The sequence below is a fragment of the Corvus cornix genome, chromosome 8 (assembly GCF_000738735.6).
Source record: "Corvus cornix cornix isolate S_Up_H32 chromosome 8, ASM73873v5, whole genome shotgun sequence".
NCBI lineage: Eukaryota > Metazoa > Chordata > Aves > Passeriformes > Corvidae > Corvus > Corvus cornix.
Window position 1 is genome coordinate 26,836,351 of NC_046338.1, and position 18,334 is coordinate 26,854,684.

The 18,334-nt window shown below is 53.6% G+C and overlaps 1 protein-coding gene across 2 annotated transcripts; it reads left to right on the forward strand.

Moving 5' to 3' along the window:
* Nucleotides 1–1,736: 1,736 nt before the first annotated feature.
* Nucleotides 1,737–18,318, forward strand: LAMC2 (laminin subunit gamma 2). Of its 2 annotated transcripts, XM_010406369.4 has the most exons (23): nt 1,737–2,143; nt 6,019–6,207; nt 6,403–6,532; nt 7,381–7,479; nt 7,944–8,080; nt 8,516–8,638; nt 8,729–8,918; nt 9,273–9,385; nt 9,676–9,894; nt 10,678–10,857; nt 11,295–11,528; nt 11,740–11,876; nt 12,166–12,319; nt 12,442–12,647; nt 12,918–12,997; nt 13,463–13,597; nt 14,352–14,496; nt 14,709–14,858; nt 15,307–15,421; nt 15,509–15,708; nt 16,245–16,403; nt 16,492–16,591; nt 16,800–18,318. In XM_010406369.4, exons 1-23 carry the CDS (start codon nt 2,062–2,064, stop codon nt 17,048–17,050), a joined length of 3,528 nt encoding a protein of 1,175 aa, XP_010404671.1. In that variant the 5' UTR covers nt 1,737–2,061; the 3' UTR covers nt 17,051–18,318. The 2 variants fall into 2 exon arrangements, with proteins under 2 accessions (XP_010404671.1, XP_010404672.1); XM_010406370.4 differs by lacking the exon at nt 9,676–9,894.
* Nucleotides 18,319–18,334: the final 16 nt, after the last annotated feature.

Genomic DNA, 18,334 nt, shown 5'->3' on the forward strand with positions numbered 1-18,334 from the left:
GTCTCATGGCATGTGGTTTTCAGAGGTCATCTTGAAGCATAGTGGTGGATGACAAGGTGAGAGTAACCTGAGTCAATAAGCAGAGATGACTGAGGAGCGAGCTTTCAGGGCCTTGTTTGCACAAGTGGAGTGAGAGGTGGGGTGGTAATGGTGAGATAAAATGGATAACGTGGAGGAGATAGATAAGGGAAAAGCTTCCTGATGGGGAGGGCTGGTTTTCCAAGAGGTAAGTCAGCCAAGGATGTGGTCTGGGTGAGGTCTAAGGAAACTGCTATATGGACCACGTTGCTGGATATGAGCTTCCCAAGCAGAGGGGTGTCAGGAGGTAGGAAGGACACAGCAGAGATATTTTGGGCAAGTGATGTACTTAGGAGCAGAAGGGATTTTGTCTCCTTAGAGGTAGGAGTGGATCCTGAGAACTGCTGAATTGGTGGGAACACCATAAATAATTTTATCCCACTTAAAAAAACAGTAATGAAAACCAGATAAAACAACCTCGGATGCCAAAACCCACCATGCCACTATCGTGTTCAGGAAGCTGTGTTCCTTGTTGTGAGCTGTGTTAAGATCCAGCAAGTGAAATGGAAAGAAACCTGTTTTATAAAAGTGAGTTGACTCAATCAGCAGCAGCAGGTAGGGTTGGCAAAGGGAGGTGCAGAGATGTGGTGAGTTCAGGCTGGCTGTGCCCATGAGATCACCAGGAAAGAGGAAAGCCCTGTGAGTCATCTCCAGGTGGTCTGGAGTGTCTGGAGGCTCAGACAAGGAGCTCAGTGTTAATCACCCTGGTCTGTCAGGCCTAAAGTGAGCAGGGTGTCATGCTTTGGGTTGAGTTTGAATCCTTAATGCAGAAGGGGAACTAAAAGGCAATTTGTGTATTTGGGTACGGACTTTTTAGGTGTTTTCATTCTATTTAAAGGTGCTCCTGGACCATTCACAGTCACTTGTGACAGTAGGAGTCCCATGGCATTAGGCAGGGAAGCTGCTGTGATGCAGCAAGAGGGCCCATCCTTCACTGTGCCCCTCTGGTGGGCTGCTTTTGCAGGGCAGATGGATATGCTGGAATCCTGCTTGTCCTGATGTGTGCAGGATGTGGAGAACCTCTGCCTCCAGATTTCTCTATTCCCCTGTAGAAGTGGTCATGTCCTCCTGCAAGGCAAAGGCAAGGAGCAAGATGGAACTGGCCCTTCATGCCTTATGTGGCTTGTCAGCTACCCTTGAGAACAAAGTGCTAATAGACCTGGGGCTGTGGAGCCTGGCATCTTCCTGGCTCTGTCAGCAGCCTCAGACAAGCATTTTTCCCCTCTCTGTCTCCACTCCTCATCCTTCTTCTAGCATAAAAATGATGTAGTAGGTGAGACCAAGGACCCATCTAACCTCATTTTCCATCTCAGGAGCAAAAGCAGACAAATATGTGTGATGATTCCCACCTCCACCTCATTTCTAGGTCTGGGGATTTCTTGAACTTGATGCTTATCTGGTAAATCGTTCTGCTTTCTGGCATTTATCCAAGCTGACCTTGGGTTTCTTTGCATCCCCAGTCCTGCAAGGCACCTGAAATGATCCCTGCTCTTGCAGGTTGGCTGGCTGGACCTGGCTTGCGAGCAGACAGCTCCCATCCACCCTCCCCAAGCTTTCTGTGAGCTCATCCTTTTTCATTTTGTTCCGTGCAAGCCTCCGGCGTGCCGGGACAGCCCGGCTCTCCCCAGCCAGCACCGCTGTCCTGCCTGTGGAGGCAGCGGCGGCCGGGGGATGGAGCTGAGCGAGCGGGACGGGCAGGAAGAGTGTCTTCAGGAGCTGCAGCTGTATTTTATTTTCCTAGGACGGTGCATGCAGGAGGTCCTCGGGGTGCTGTGCCCCGTCAGTGCGTCTCTCGATGGGGCAGGCGCCTGTCTGCGCTCCCTGGGCTGGGCTCTTGCTGTGAGTCAGCTCACGGCACACGCGCTCTTCCTGTTGGGAGTGACTCAGGTGGAGCAGCCGATAAAAAACGCACGAAAAAAAGGCCCCAGGTAGCTGGTGTGGAGCCCCGTCGGAACGGGCGCCTGGTGCTCCCCGGCACAAGAAATGGCCGCGTGCTGGCTCCTGTCCCTCGCCTGCCTCGCCGCGTCCCTCCGGCCCGCAGCCCTGAGCACACGCAGCGGAGAAGGTGAGGCTTCGGGAAGGGCGGCTGTTCCTGCTCTGATCCCGCCGGCAGATTGGGTCGCAGCTCTCTCCCCGTGCTGGAGAGTGCCGGGCGCGGGTTTGGGTGCGTGGCACCCTGCTAGGGCACTCTTCCCCTCTTGCCTTCGGGATTGATAGTGGATCCGCAGGAGCTTCTTAATTTTCCTCCGAGGTAAAATATCCCACGGGCAGTTGGTCTTTGTTTTGTCACTGGCATCCCCTTTCAATAACTTATTTATATGCAATTACCTTATTGCTGTCGGTATAGAGCTTTGCTCCCAGGGTAGGATGCAGGTATGAGCACGAGCATGGCCCAGGCAGTGGCTGATCTGCCCATCATTGCTGGAACCAAAACCTTCCCTGGGCCTGAAGAAGAGCTGGAAGCATCCAGGATCCAGTTTGCTCTAATAACATGGTGATGTTTGGATTTTGTGCAAGTCTGTGGGGCTCACAAGGTGCCACAGCCCTCCTGCATCTCATGAGAGACAGGAGTCTCCTGTGGCCCGCAGACTGATGGTGAGCTTTAAAAATCCAGCAGATCCTCTTGCACATGCAAATCTCACATAGTGGAGTGTCATGGAGGGAGATTTAAACATGTTCAGCCCAGTGTAATTCAGCAATCAGAATTTCAGTTTCATTGGCCTATAGTCTGGAGATGGGTATGTTTGGCCAAAATCAGATTTTTGCATGTATTTTGTAAATACTGAGAGATTTAATGTTTTTTTGGTCTCCAGTACTGATGTTCTGAAATAAGCTTCCTGGGCTTGAAGTTGAATTTTATCAGTTCTAAGTGTGATGCAATGGGAAGTAAGTGCTGAATAAGTGTTTTGGTTTGGGTTTTTTTCAAAAGAAACAAAAAGACCTGCTTTGTTTTACATGCTAATTGGGTTAATTATTACATCAGCCTTAATTACATGCAAGTTTTAAAATACTGGTATAAATTCTTCCCCTGTTCTTTCCTGGCAGTGTGTAGGAAACTGCTGCTTTCCCAGCGACTCTTGAACCCATTTCTCTGTGTGTGTGAAGCTGACGGTTGACACCAGCCGTGTTTTTATGCTGCAGCAGACTTTGAGTGGGTTAGGTGGTGTAACTTAGTCTGCTGAGGGAGCCCAGAAGCGCCAGGCAGGTCTTCCTGCAATGAGAAAGTTGTGAAGTCGGGCAATGGGGACACCCAGCCTTGAGGCAGCAGATGGGGCAGCCTTGTGGCTGTCCCAAGAGCACAGAGCAGGGAATGGCTTGTATTGACATGGAGACTTCATTGCATGCAAATCTGTGTTGTTCTCCTGATGGAACAAAGGATCTTTGCAGGTTGGCTCATGTGTACAGAGATGTTGGATCCTGACAGACCCAGGGCCACCCTCATTGTCTGGTTTTGTGAATTTAAGGAGACTCCTTAAGAGGCCTGAAGCTGCCTGTCTCCTTCTCCAAGCCTTTCTGATGTGAGAATTCACCTCAGCACAGCCATCAAGCATTTTTCATGCTTTATTCTGCGGGTGGGAGCTGGGGGAATGACATCTTCTTGGATGTGTGCCATGGATCTCCTGCATCCTGACATAGTGCTGAAGAAACCCAGCTGCAAAGCTTCTCAATTGAACATGCTCTTTCCCAGGGATAATCTCAGAGCAGAGCCTCAGGGCACCTGGATACAGAAGTGATGCTGTCCTCAGTTGGTCCTCATCCTCCAGCAGCTCCTTCCTGCTCCATCTCATTATCAATTCCAGTGCCTTGCTCTAGGTATAGGTATGGATTAGTCTGCCTGAGCTCCTGGGTTTCTGGGAGATGACCAGGAGCAGACAGACCAGTGCGGTGGCGGCACTAACCTGCCACAGCATCTTAAATGGCTTTGAATCATCGAGACAGGAATTTGTTCCAGGGCTGGAGAGCTGGTTCCTAATGTGCTGCAGCAGTAGAGCAACACTGGTTGTTTTCATTCCCTGGGGGAATGGTGTTCATGCCTGTAATTTAGGAACCTAGTAAATCCTCTGGACTGCGTAGACATAGGGTGATGCATGGCTGGAGTTCAACTCAAAGAACCTTATGGGTCCCTTTCAACTTGAAATCTAGCTGGAGTGTGGAGGGATGGGGAGTGGGATCAACCCAAGTGAGATCTTTCTGCTGTGAAGGTGAGCACAAATACTTGAAGAAAGTCTCACACTGCTGCTCTCCATGGGTCCTTTGTGTTGTCCATGCCCTTTGGTCACTGGTAATGCTCTCTGAGGCTGGAGTTGCTTTCCCACACCCTAGAGGCATTCTAGAGGAATTCTGTGCCCACAGGTTCCCCCCCCAGCAGGCTAGGGTGGCAGAAGATCTCCTGAGCTTGGTCTCGGTCTCCTGGCAGCCAGACTGCAAGAGAAGAGCTGTGTTTGCCAAAGTTGGAAAAATCTCTCTCCCCGTTTGCTGGTGCATGAGGTCATCTCTCCTCTTGGCAGAGGCTCTGCTGAGTGCCTCCCTCTGGAATGTGGGTGCCGATGGGTGTGTGGGAGGGTGGTGCCCAGGTGTGAGCACTAAGAGCAGAAGGCTTTGCCTGGTCCCAGGAATCACAGATGATGCAGAGGACAGGGACGTTGTACCCTGGGGCTGAGCTGTGCCAGAAGAGAGGGGAAGGAGGAGGCTTGGTGTGTATGAGTACAAGGTACTGTCTGCATCCATGCAACAGGTTTCTGCCCATTTTTGGACTCCCTCCACCTTCTGTGCCCTCAGAGGTGACCTGAACAGGGTTTGGGTAGCTGGGGGATGGCCTTTCCTGTCCCAAGAAGGCCAGCAGTGAGCAGAGCTCCTCAGAGGGAGGTCGAGGCTCCCATGGCAGCCACCATCAGGGTGGTTTGGAGCAGTTCCTCAGCAGGCTCTGTGCCCTGAGGACCTGGGTTTTTCCCTTGGGATGTTTCTTTCTCCTGCCTGTCTTTGCCAACTATTCTCTCAGCTGTGCCTGCTCTCCTCAGTGATCCTGAGGAGCATGTCTGGAGTAAAGGTCCTCGAGATTAAATGCTCCAGCACTGGCCACTGAGGGATTGCCAAGTAGGGGAGAGGTTGCTTCAAGAGAGCAGCTGGACAAGGCAGTGTTGTGCTGGAACGGGCACATCTGGTGAGATGCCTGAGTCTGACGTCCAGGGGGATCATCTGTCCTGGCTGTAGAGGAATGTAGAATCTCATGCCTGTTCTTCCTGCCATCCTCATGGAGCAGTGTGGGCAGCTGCAGTTTTTCTTCATGCTGAGGGAGGGTGGGGTGAGGTGACCTGTCCAATCCCGCCCAAACCTTCCTTGTTAATCTCCCTCTTGGCTGGCATGCTTCTGCCAAACTCCTTGGATCACAGACCTCTCCTCACCACCCTGCACTGCAGAGCTGGGTGGGGAGACCGGGTGGAAGTTGGCTGAGCTTTTCCTACTCAACACACTCCTGGTCAGAGGCTGGCTGAAACAAAGGATAACCTCAGGAATCTTTCCCTTTTCCCCAGAAGGTAACCCATGCTTTTCTCAGGACAAGACTGGGGTTTTTTAAAAACCACCTCTGCTTATTCAATGTCCTGGTTGTGTTGCAAGTCCTGTGAAAGGATGGAGAACAGCCCTGGCCATGCTGTTGTGTGGATTGTGGCTACTGGGCTTAGGTCTGTCCATCCTGAGCAGTGAAATGGGGCATTCCTCCCCAGTGTGGGGATGCAGAGCATGGTGTGGGCACTGGGGTGGCTGATGGACACAGACATGGTGATAAACACAGAGGTGTGGGGAAGCAGCTCACTGTTAGCAGAGCGGGAAGGGGAAGTTTGCACTGCCTGCACTTGTTCCTTGCCCCTCAGGGTGGGATTGCTGCTGGTGCCTTCATCTCTAGGCATCATCTGAGATGTCTCTCTGCTCTCCTCTCCCCAGTGTGTGACTGCAATGGGATGTCCAGGCAGTGTATCTTTGACTGGCAGCTCCTGAGGGAGACGGGAAATGGGTACCGCTGCCTTGGCTGCCTGGGCAACACAGAGGGTGCCCACTGTGAGCGCTGCAAGGACGGCTTCTTCCGACGGTGGGGGGAGCAGTGCTGCCTGCCTTGCCTCTGCCACACCTGGGGTACGTGCACAGCTGCTGGGTGGGGTAAGGGGGCTTAAGGCACCTGCTGAGCACTTGGGCAGGTCAGGCTCTGGCTCTTTACATACCAGACCATGGGTTTCAAGACCCACTTGCCCTCTGAAATAATCACAAACTCACAGAATGGTTTGGGTTGGAAGGTGCCCATCCTAACCTGTCCCTCCTGTCTTTCTGCAGGTTCCCTCAGCCCACAGTGTGACAGTGATGGCCGGTGCAGCTGCAAACCCGGAGTGATGGGGGACAAGTGTGACCGGTGCCAGCCGGGCTTCGAGTCCCTGTCCAAGGCTGGGTGCTGGAGGAGCGGGCAGTGAGTGCTGGCCACCATCGGTGGCATGGGGCCAGCGGGAGGGCCAACCTCCAGAGTTCTCCTGGGGCCTGTGCTGGCTGAAAACACCCCCTGCAAAGGCAGAGTTGTTTTCATGGCAGCTCACGGACAACCTTAAGCCAACCATGCTAGGAGAGAGTGGGCCTGAGTGAGGCTGGACCTCCATGCCAACGTGCAGGGATTGGTGTCCTGCAACACTATCCAAATCTGAACTTAGCCACTCTCTGAGGTGATGGTTTTATTACCCAGATAATGCCCAACAGTCAACAGCCATGTAAAACAAAACCTGCCCACTGTGGGGTTGTCTCGTGTTGGTGCCACTCACAAGGAGATGTGCATGCAAAAATCAACCCCTTCCTTTGCATGAAGCCCTGTTTAAGTATCTTTAGAAATGTTTCTGATCTTCCTCAGCTGTGTCTTCTTCTTCCTCACCTCACCCTGCCATTGCTCCTTTCGGGTTGCTGGCAGGCAAAGGGTGTTGGCGAGAGAGGGCTGCCTGTTCCCCAGGTGCTGCTGCTTGGTGGAGCTCAGCCAAGGTCTGTTAAATTCAGCCAGGGTTTATTAAGCTCAGCAGAGCTTCACTTTGCTCTTGTAGGCAGGTCTGATGCTCTGGGATGCCCTGGAGCAGTAGCAGTAATGGGCACTGGCTCAACCTGGCACCCACAGTGCTGAAGATTCCATAAAGAGGTGGCTCTGCTGCTTATTTCCCCACTTCTTGCATGGGAATGGTAGCTGGGAGGGTTCTCCACTGTCTTGTGTAGTAGCAGGAAGCACTGAGCTCCCAGGCCAAGCTGGAAATTCAGGTAGAGGTTCCCACTGTACCTTTGCAGGAGCCTGCAGTGTGAGTGTGACCCGGCGGGCAGCACAGGAGACTGTCACTCCGGCCGCTGTGTCTGCAAGGAGAGCGCCACTGGAGAGCGGTGCCAGAGGTGGGTGTCAGGAGGATGTGCTGGACACTGCCTGACACAAGCCTCCTTCTCTCCGCAGTTGCCTCCCTGGCAGTTCACCAAGTCTTAGAATGGTTTGGGTTGGAAAGGATGTTAGAGCTCATCTCATTCCACCCCCTGCCATGGGCAGGGACACCTTCCACTATCCCAGGCTGCACCAAGGCCCATCCAGCCTGGCCTGGGACACTTCCAGGGATCCAGGGGCAGCCACAGCTTCTCTGGGCAACCTGTGGCAGGGCCTGCCCACCCTCACCAGTTTCTTCCCAGTATCCAATCTAGCCTTGCCCTCTGTCAGGTTGAAACCATTGCACACACCCATCTCGCCATCCCAGCCTGGCGATGACCTTGAACCCTGCCAATGGCTGTATTGCATCAGAGGAATGGTTGTGTGGGCCAGTAGAAGGAGAAAATTATTTGAACACTGTCACCTTCTTGCATTTTCCCAGGTGCAAGAGACACTTCTATAACCTGGATGCCAGAAACCCTGCAGGATGTTCCCCCTGCTTCTGCTATGGGCACTCGGTCACGTGTATCAGTGCGGACAACCACAGTGTCCACAACATCACCTCTACCTTCCAGCAAGGTGAAGCCCAAGCAGGACATTCCTATGGCTCCTGGGCATGTTTGCCATCCCTTCTCTTCAATGGGCTGGAGGAACCACGTGGTTCACAGCCCTGCTGGAAGTCAGCCTTGGGCTACGCTTGCTCCTTGGGTGCTCATCCAACCTGCCTGCCGGTGGCTGCAGCAACCCTGCTTTGATGGGATGGCTTGGTCATAGGCAGAAGTAGGGTCCAAGTGTTGCAGGGAGCATAGGGTTCCTTCATTATGTCTTTCCTGCCACTTGGAAGTGCTCAGCCTGGCTGATTTACAGAGGTGTGGGCACAGGGATACCTGTGCTACCCCCTCAGAGGTCAGGGGTAGGAAGCTGGAGAATTTTGATAAGACAGCTCAAGAAAGTTGCTGGAATCCTAGAAACACCTTCCCTGTCCATGCTGACTGCTCCTTGTTGGTGCTCCAGGTACTGAGGGCTGGCGAGGTGTCCATGAAAGTGGCTCCCCAGCCCAGCTCCAGTGGTCCCCACGCCACCAGGATGCCTTCATAGCGGCAAGGAGATCAGAGCCAATATACTTTGTGGCGCCTGGTAGGTGTGGGATCAGTGGTGGGCATGGTCTGATCCCATGAACTGAGCCTTTAGGAGGAAGATTTTAAGCCTTTGATTTTCCTTTTGCAGCAAAATTCCTTGGGAACCAGCAGCTGAGCTATGGCCAGATGCTCTCCTTCGATTACCGCCTGGACCGAGGGGGACGTCAGCCATCTCCATATGACGTGGTCCTGGAAGGACATGGCCTGAGAGTCACTTCTCCCTTCTTGCCCCAGGGAAGGGTCCTGCCCTGCGGCGTCAGCCAGACATACACAATCAGGTAAAGTGGGAAGCTGGGGTGTTTGGGGCAGGGGGAGCAAGAATGGTTGTGGCTTCAAGGAGCTCCTGGGTTCAGCTGCGATCCCTTGGAGGTGGCAGATGGCTGCCTGGTTTGGGTTGGATGCATCTCAGGTGCTTCTGTCCTGGATAAGGAGGTTACTTTGTGAGAGGAGCAACAGAAAATGTGGCTTGAGGCTGGGTTGGGTTCTTGGCTTGAGATCAGTTGCATGCATGGAGGTTGTTGCCCAAAGCCTTGAGCTCCCAGGAGGAAGATGGGCAAGGGCTGCTGTGTTTTTTTGGAGGAGGCATCTCATTTTTTTGAAACCAGTTTCACTTCCCCCCTCTTCCGCGGCAGGCTGGACGAGCACCCAAGCGGCAAGTGGAGCCCAAGACTGAATCACTTTGAATTTCGCAGGCTGCTGGGAAACCTGACAGCCCTCTGGATCCGAGCCACTTTTGGGGAGTACAGTAAGTACAGAGAGCGCTTGCAAGCACGAGCTTGGCTTCTCCTCGTTGTTGGAGACAAGAAGTCTCTGGATGGATACATCTTTGCTAAAATTTATTAAAAGATAATAGTAAGTGCTCCAAGGGGGCAAAATTAAATAGCAAAGAGATTGAACAGGATGGCAACTGATTTGGTTGCTCCATTTGCCCATGGGCATTGCAATAGAATGTACGACCTGTGCAGGTCCTGGCTGTGGGGGTTGTGCAGCTGGAGCTGCTGTTCCCCGCGGGTGACTGGCTATACTTCCGTCCAGGCACCGGCTACATCGACAACGTCACCCTGGTGTCGGCACAGCCCGTCCCCGGTGTCCCCGCCCCGTGGGTGGAGCGCTGCCAGTGCCCGGCGGCGTACAGGGGGCAGTTCTGTGAGAGCTGTGCCCCTGGCTACCGCAGGGACGCCCCCGGCCAGGGGCCCTTCGGCATCTGCGTGCCCTGCAATTGCCAGGGGGGAGGAATTTGTGATCCTGACACCGGTAAGAGAAGCCAGCTTGTAGGCTGTATGGGCACGCAGGGAAGCTGCCTGTGTCCCGAGAATAGAGCTGTGGGGAGTCGAGACTACTAACTTCACAGAAATTTCTTCACGGTAGGGGTCATTAGATATTGTAAGGGGCTGCCTAGGGAGGTGGTGAAGTCATCATCCCTGGAGTGTCCAGGGAAGGACTGTACGTGTCACTCAGTGCTCTGGGCCGGTTGACAAGATGGGGATCTGCCACAGGTTGGAGTCAATGATCTTGGAGGGCTTTTCCAACCTTAATCATTCTGTGATTCTGTGACTCTGTCTGTGATCATGATTCTGTGGCTTGGGTCTGAAATGTGGGGACCATCTGAGACGAAACTCCCCAGAGCCTAGAAGCACTGCAGTCAGATGCATTTGGATCAAACTGGATTTAGATGATGCATGTTGGAGAGAGAGGAAACATCTCCTGCTGCCCAGATAGCAATATTTCTTCACTTCTGACTTCTTATTTGAAAGTTAAGCATGGCCTTAGGTTGGACAGAGCTTGAGTAACCTGGTTTAGTTGAAGAAGTCCTTGCCTATCACAGGGGAATTGGACTAGATGACCTTTAAAGGTCTCTTCCAATGCTAACTACTTCATGATTTTATGTGCTGCATGGTTTGGGCATGGTGGGGATCTCAAGAGATCTCATGGAGGTTGCTGGACCATGCGTCCTTGTGTTGCTGTGGCTGGAGTGGTAGAGAATGTCCCACCAGGAATGTGAGTAAACTGCCCTAAGCCCTTTCCTTGCTCCTCCAGGTGAGTGTTACTCGGGAGATGAAAACGTGGGCAATGGTGTCAGCTGCCCCTTTGGCTCCTACCGAGACCCCCAGCAGCCGCACAGCTGCAGGACCTGCCCCTGTGGGCTTGGCCAGGGCTGCTCTGTGGGGCCAGGCAACGAGGAGGTCGTCTGTGACCACTGCCCTCCTGGAGCTGCTGGTAATGCCCTTTTCCTTGCTTCTGCTCTGCCTTTTTCTACAGGGCTGCTTGGAGCTGGGCAGATCCACACCATCCTCTCAGCTGAGCTTGCCTACGACACTGCCACTCCTGCCTGTGGTGGGGTTTTTGAGCCCCAAGGGCTGGGTAAACACACCTTGTCCTGCTCTGGGCAAAGTTCTCATCTAAATGTAACATGGATGGGGAAAGGATGGGTGGGAGAGGGAGTGGAACAAAAAATAAAGAAAAAACCAAATAGGAAATGACTTGTACAAGGTCATTTGTGGCACCCAACTTTCGAGAGCGTCGTGTGTTGACCGTGGTGGTGATGATAGCGGAGCAGCTGTTGTGCCACCCCTGATGGGGTTGAACGCCCCCATATCTGCCAGCCTCTGTCCCCGGGAACAAGCATTAACTTCTGCTCATCTCTCCTTTCCCAGGTGCCAATTGTGAATACTGTGCTGATGGTTATTTTGGAGATCCAGCAGCTTCCCAGCCCTGCCAGCTGTGCCGGTGCAATGGCAACGTGGAGCCCAACGCCGTGGGCAACTGCGACCGCCGGACTGGCGAGTGCCTCAAGTGCATCTACAACACTGCTGGCTTCTACTGCGACCACTGCAAGGATGGCTTCTTTGGGAACCCCCTGGCCCCTGACCCTGCCGACAAGTGCAGAGGTGAGACCCAGGCACAGTCTGAGCTGGGGATGAGTAAGAAGCTCCATGACCAGCTATGGAGTGGTTTGATGGGAAGGATGATGCTGGAAAGTGGGAATGGTGAGCAGGAACCAAAGCACAGGGCTAAATGGTGGGAGGGAAGTAGGGAGGGATGTGCTGAGGCTTGAGGTGGGTCCCAGCCCCCCTGAACCTGTGTTGCTCCGACCTGCAGCCTGTGCCTGCGACTCAATTGGTGCTGAGCCCCTGAAGTGCAGGAGTGATGGGAGCTGCATCTGCAAACCTGGCTTTGAGGGTCCTCGCTGTGAAGAGAGGGAGTGCCCAGCTTGCTATGGCCAGGTGAAAGTGCAGGTGAGCATCTGTGCCAGCCTCAGGGCCACTGAGCAGCAGGGAGTGCAGGGATTCGCTCACCCTGAGTGTCTCCTACTGTGCTCCTCAAGCATCTTCTCCTGGTACAAGTGAAATGTGAATTCAAACCTTGGCTTTGTATCTGATTCAACCAATCCTTTGTGCCCCATCCTAAAATGAGCCTTCATTTCGGTCTCTGTCCTCGGGCCTGACTGTGGCCCTGGTTCCCACCCTGGTCTTTCCCCCATGGGTTTAGTGTCCCGCTGGCTGATGGCCTGGTCTGTGGTTGCAGGTGGAGCTGTACCTGCAGCAGCTGGCGGAGCTGGAGCTGCTCTTCTCAGAGGTGCGAGCTGGTGGTGGGACTGAGAACCAGGAGCTGGAGGGGAGGATGCTGGTGGCCGAGGAGATGCTGCGGACCATCCTCAGGGAAGCTGTGAGCCTGCAAGGTACCACCCGCCCACCACCCTTGGATGGGGCCATCTGGGCTGTCTCAGGGAGGGTTTTGCTGCCTGGGCATTTTTGCTCAGCAATAAGTTTCTCTTCAGCCTTTCTCATTCCTTCTCACCAGCCTCTGACAGGTCTCTGGAAGGCCGTGTGGCCAGGATGAAGGGGCAAGGGTCCAGCTCCCAGAGTCACTTGGATGAGACCAAGGCAACAGTGCAGAGACTGAGGTCTCTGGGGAGCCAGTATGAGAGGCAGGTGCAGGAGACCCGTCAGCTGCTGGAGAGAGCCAGGCTGGACCTGGATCGCAGCGGAGCCACTCTCCATCAGGTGGTAAGAACATCCTCGTGTGACACGCTCCTAGTCGAGCTCAGGGCTGGAAAAAAAATCAGCAGAGAAACTAAGGATTTAAAGAATTACATGTTGTTTTGTGAATGTGGGTGTTCTGGTGGTCCTTTCTTAGGGGTTGGAACCTTGAGAGGAGCTGGCAGGGGTCTTTGGGGGCGGTGGAGGTTTAACAGGCTGTAGTTGCCTCTTTCACTGCCACATTGTATGGAGAGCAGGGAAGAGCACTCACACCTCTCTTCCTTCCTCCCTCCTCAGACCATTCCTGTTTCAAGCTTTCCTGGAAGCTCAAATCAGTTCTTGCTGCTGGCCCAGGAGGCTCTGAGACTGGCCAACAGGTGAGTTGCTCCCACTGTTAGGCGAGAGGAGGGGAGCTGAGATCCTGCTAGGTGCCCAGAAGGTGCTTTTTTGGAGGGTCCTTGCCTAGGTTCTGGTTGACATCTGCCACAGCCTCTGTGCCAGCCCTGGAGCAGGGGAAGATGGAGCTGGTGGGCGGTCTTTGCTGCCCTATAGAGTTGTCCTCAGCTGTCTTTAAAGGTTGGAATTGGATGTGATTTAGAAGCATCTTTGGGATCAGAGTTTGGCCCTTGGATGTCCAGTTGGAACAGGGAGCTTCTGCCATCCCCAATGTTCCTCTATCCTTGGGAGATGCAGGAGGAACAAGCAAAATACAGGTCCCCTTTGCAGACATGCTGTGTTTCCCAAGGAGGTGCGATCCAGCATCAGTGAATGCAATAGTAAAGGAAGGTGATGGAGAAAACCTGGGTGGAAACCCTTTCTGACAAGCCCCCTCTGCTCTGCAGCCACATACAAGCAGCCAATGCCATTGACCAAGCTGCAAAGGTGGCGCGGGAGGATGCGTGGCAGGCACTGGAGCTGCTGCGCGCGGCCACTGGTGGAGAGGCCGCCTCGGGTTCCCAGCCAGGGCTGCTCGAGAGGTGAGCATGGGCTGCCTCAGCCTGAATGTCATGTGTGGACATGGAAGGGAGGAGGGGGAGGGTCAAGAATCTGGGCCCCTTTCCTGCCTCCGCATCTGAGCTGCAGAAATGTGCAGTTGGAGGCAGGGAATTTGCTGGCACATCTGAGGAGTGGAGGTGGATGGTTGGCAGCTCTGTGGAGCATTTGCTTCCCACCTCACAGCCCTCAATGCTCCTGGTATCCTGCCTGCAGCTGGGGGAAGGGGTTTAACACCACATGTGTGGACAGGCTTCTGGGGGTGAATTCCATGTGTGGTTGAAAATCTGGGCTGGGTTTAGCCTGAGGGTGAATTTAAGCCCATGGTGGCTCTTTTGGTCAGACTTGGCCTCTCCAGAGCCCACCACAGTGGTGCTGGGACTTAGCACACCATGGATGGGATGTGAGCAACTGCCTTGAGGGAAGTTAAGAAGTTGAACAGGGATGTGCAGGAGAAAACATACAGGCAGGGATTAGCAGAGCCACCCTGGAGCCTGTGAGGGTTCAGCTATGTGAAACAACCTTTGGTTTTGGAGTGGGAGTAAGGAGCCAGCTGATGCCCTGCTCATTGGAGGGACTGGGATGCAGGGAATGTTTGCAACTGGCTTTTTCTGTGTGATAAATCTTCATGGGGCCTTGGAGAATGTGAACGAGTCAATGTAGATGGTAGTATTAATGCTGGGGTGGGAGGCTGGTAGCTTGGATGGTACCAGGTTCTCCAACCTCACATCTGTACAGATATGAGGAGCTCAAGTCACTGGCTGGAGGCCTGAAGGCTGATGCTGATGGAATAGCCTCCGAGGCAGACACAGCTTATCAGGGCAGCCTGGTGCTCCTCAGCTCCCTGTCCCACCTGATAGAGACAGACATCGGGTCCTTTAAGGTGAGGGTTTTGTGCCTGTCAGACCAGGAGATCCCCTTTTGCTCTTCCTGATGCCCTCCCTGCTATCCTACCACCAGCTCAGCCCTTCCCAGGGTTCCATCCCTGTTGGAGAGCCACTAGATAGGCATCTTCCTACCCTTTTCCCCCTTTTGCCCATGGTTCCTGGTGGGCACTGTGGAGATGCTGGGGACCCCACTGTGTCTCTGTTTCAGGAGGAAGCCTCGAGGCTGAAGCAGGACGCAAGTGCCCTGTTGGTCCTGGTGGACACCTCCCTGGCCCAGTACCGAGGGCTGCAGAGCCGCATGGGGCACTGGGAGGACGAAGCCAAGCAGCTGCTACGAGGGCAAGAGGGCGAGAGAGCGGTAAGAGGTTGGCTGGCGAGAGGTCATCCCCAGCAGAAGCTGCAGCCTTGGGAGGATGCCTGTGGCTCCCCCCGCACTGTCCTTGCTCAGCTGTCAAAGGCAGCTTTGCCTGCCTGGTGCAGGATTGGACCCTTCCTTGGGGCTCGTCTTCAGACCTCAGTGTGTGCAGGGAGCTGATGGTGCAGAGTCTCACCTACACGTCTCCTCGATGTAAGGCAGGTCGAAGGCTTGCTCCTGCAAAGATTAGAGCTAAGATGACTCGGGATGGCTGGAGCTGGTTGAGGAGCACCGGCACAAGCTTCTGATGGCAGATCAGGATGTTGTAGTCTTGATTAAGGGGCAAGAGCAAGCATTTGGGAACAGACTGATGGGTCTCTTCCAGCCCAGCTCCTCCCAGCTCCCACACCATGTCCTTCACCCACCCTTTGTGTCCCTTGATATGTTGCAGAAGCTGACGCAGCTGCTGTCCCAAGCCACCCTAGCCAGAAGCACAGCCCTGCAAGCTGTGAGCGCTGGCAACGCCACCTTCTACGAGGTGGAACAGATCCTCAAGAGCCTCAAGGGTAACATCCTAGAAACCCTTCCTTTTCTTTTCCGTGTGGGATCTCACAAAGGTAGCATGGCTTCATTTCCACATGCGTTTCTTCCAGAGTTCAACCTGCAAGCAGGTGACAAGAGGAGGGAAGCCAAAGACGCCATGAGGAGGCTGCCCATTATCAGCAGTATAGTCACCAGTGCCAGGGAAAAGACAGACAGAGCCGTAGGGATCCTGGGCAGCGCCGCTTCCGAGTCCAAGGCAGCCAGCAGCGTGGTGGGAGAGGTGAAGGAAATCACCATGGCGATCCAAGAGGTGAGGACAGGCTCTGGTGCTGTTGCTGTCAGAAAAGGATTTGGAAGGGGAAAAACATGGAACAAGAGGAGATAGTTGGCAACTTCATGGTGGACCTGATGGGTTGATTTTAGAGCTGAAGTTTCTCTACAGTGGGTCCTGCAGATACCAGTTTGTCTGTAGATGATCTCTGCACATTTCTTCCATGAGGATCTCTGTGGCATCTCACTGTAGCCGCCTTTCCGGGACCAAGGGGATTTTTCCACTCCTGCAGCCAGAGTCACTGGCAGGCTTATGAGGTCCCAAAACTGGTGTTTGTGGGTTCACCTCCCAGATGTGTGTTGTCATTCCCCAGGGATTTGCTGATGTGTGAGGGAGGGATTGAGCCATGGACATACAACAACTCTGGAGCAACTGGTGGGAGAACATGAGGACAGCTTGTGATACTTTTAGGTCCCTTGTAGAAGGAACCAGTTTCTACCACCTCCCTATTCCGGTGCACCCAAAATGATTTTGGCTGTGCTCTGCCCCTCTGAAAGTGCCTTTTCCTTCCCTAGGAGATTGCCGAGCTGAAGGTGGAAGCCAACAAGACGGCTGATGGCGTCCTTGCCCTGGAGAAGGCAGTGGCCACCCTGCGACATGAGGCCAAGGAAGTAGATGATGAATTTGAGAGGAAACTCTCAGAGGTTGCGGTGGATGCTGCTGCGATAGAGAAGGTGCGTTCCTATCTCCTTTGCCTTGTCCCCTTCCCTGTTGACTTGTGGGCTTGATTTCACCTTACAGCTGCTGCCTTTCCTCCTTCAGACAGCTCAGGAAGCTCAGAGGGTCCATGACAAGGCTGGCCAGGCAGGGGCAGCTGTGCAGCAGATGCTGAGTGCCCTGGAAGAGCTGCTGCGTCTGATGAGTAGGTTTTGCGATGCCACTGTGGGATGTGGATGGAGACAGGTCCCCACTGGGGTCGAAGCAGGGCTTCTGGGAATTGAGTGGGAAGCTGAATTACATGATGCCTGTGAACAGGCTGGGCAGCAGGGTGGAGATTAAGTATCTAGAAAGATCTAGTCCTCAGCCTCCATCCATGCTTTCCTATTCCTTGTTTTCCTTTTGTGCAAAAGACCAGCCTGGCGCTGTGGATGAGTATGGCCTGAGGCAGCTTGAGGCGAACTTCAGCAAAGCCAAAAGCAGAAGCAAGCAGCTGAAGGCAGAGATGTCGGAGCTGGAGCAGATGGCTGTGCTGCAGAAGGTCCGGGTGCGCACGCTGGAGAGCAGCATTGATGACATCCTGGCTGATATTAAGAACCTGGAGGATATCCAGAAGAGTCTTCCTCCAGGCTGCTACAACACAAAAGCCATTGAATTGCCATGAGCGAGCTCTGGAAAGGCTGCAGCACCTGCCAGGCTGAAGGCAGGAGGGCCTCCCCAAATCTGGCAGAACTGGCTGCATGTGGTTGTGTTAAACTGATCCTTACACTCAAGATCAGTGTGGCAGATGAAGTTCACAGTGTCCCGCTGGCCCTGGAGAGTGCCTAATTTTTCAAAGTGCTCCGTCCCTCGCTCGTGGGAAGAAGGAGACTCCTGGTTTGTGAAGGTGCTACTGTCTGAAGAACAGCCCATTCCTACCATGTTTCTCTGAGGTGCAGAGTTAGGTGTCAACCTTGTGAGTTTGCACAGTTCAGAGCCTGAAGTTCATGACCAAGAGGTTCTCCATCACCTGTGGATACCCTGTCCTGATCTGGCACACACAGAAGGACTAGAGTCTCTGTCCATACTTTTGACACTGCCACCACCAGCTCCTCCTCCTGTTCTCCATGGGGTTTTCCTCACCTTCGGGAGCTCAGGAGGCAGGGAGCAAGCAGCATGAGAGGCTGCTGGGGGAGATGGGTTCTGAGTTGTGGCACTGGTGATGCTTCATGTGGTATCTCCTCCCAGGCTGGTAGTCCTCCCCTTGCTGGGAATGGTGCTGGCATGCTGTGGCTCTTGAACCTGAGAACCCCGTCCCATCCTGCTGTAACCTGATTTCATTAGTTTAAAAATATTGAAAATGTCCTGAATGTGTCTCCACCTCTGGTTTGGTGCTGCCTGTCCTCCCTCCCTCATGGTGCTGTATGTTTCTCAGAGGCCACCATCACCACTATGGTAGTTCTCCGCAGTGGTGTCCCGCTGTTCATCTCAGCAGAGCTCAGAGGAGCCAAAGACCACAGTGCTCCCTTCACCCTTCACTGCAGCTTTCATGTGGGTCCAGCTGCATTCTGACACTGCTCCCACCTTCCTTCAGATGCCATGCAGGGGAAAAAAGTTTCAGGGGAAGTAAGTGCTACCAGATGCTGGAAGCTGAAGCTCTACTGGAGCCCCTCCCCTGCATGATGGTGAAAGAGGAGGTCCCAGATGCAGAAGGACTCACTCATCCCTTCGTATCTCTCAAGTCTTTGATAAAGCAGCATCTATGCTTTTGCTTTGTGATGTACCGAGTATCATGTCTGCTTTACACTTTAAGTGAGATGTATTTTAGCCCCTGGCATGTGTCCCTTCTCCTATTGTACAGCATAGGGACAGCTATTATGGGCCTGACTATTTTTCTATGAGTTGGGTTTTTTGAAAGGTAGGAGGTCAATAAATGATAAATACTCTTGGGTAGATCTTGCCTACTGCT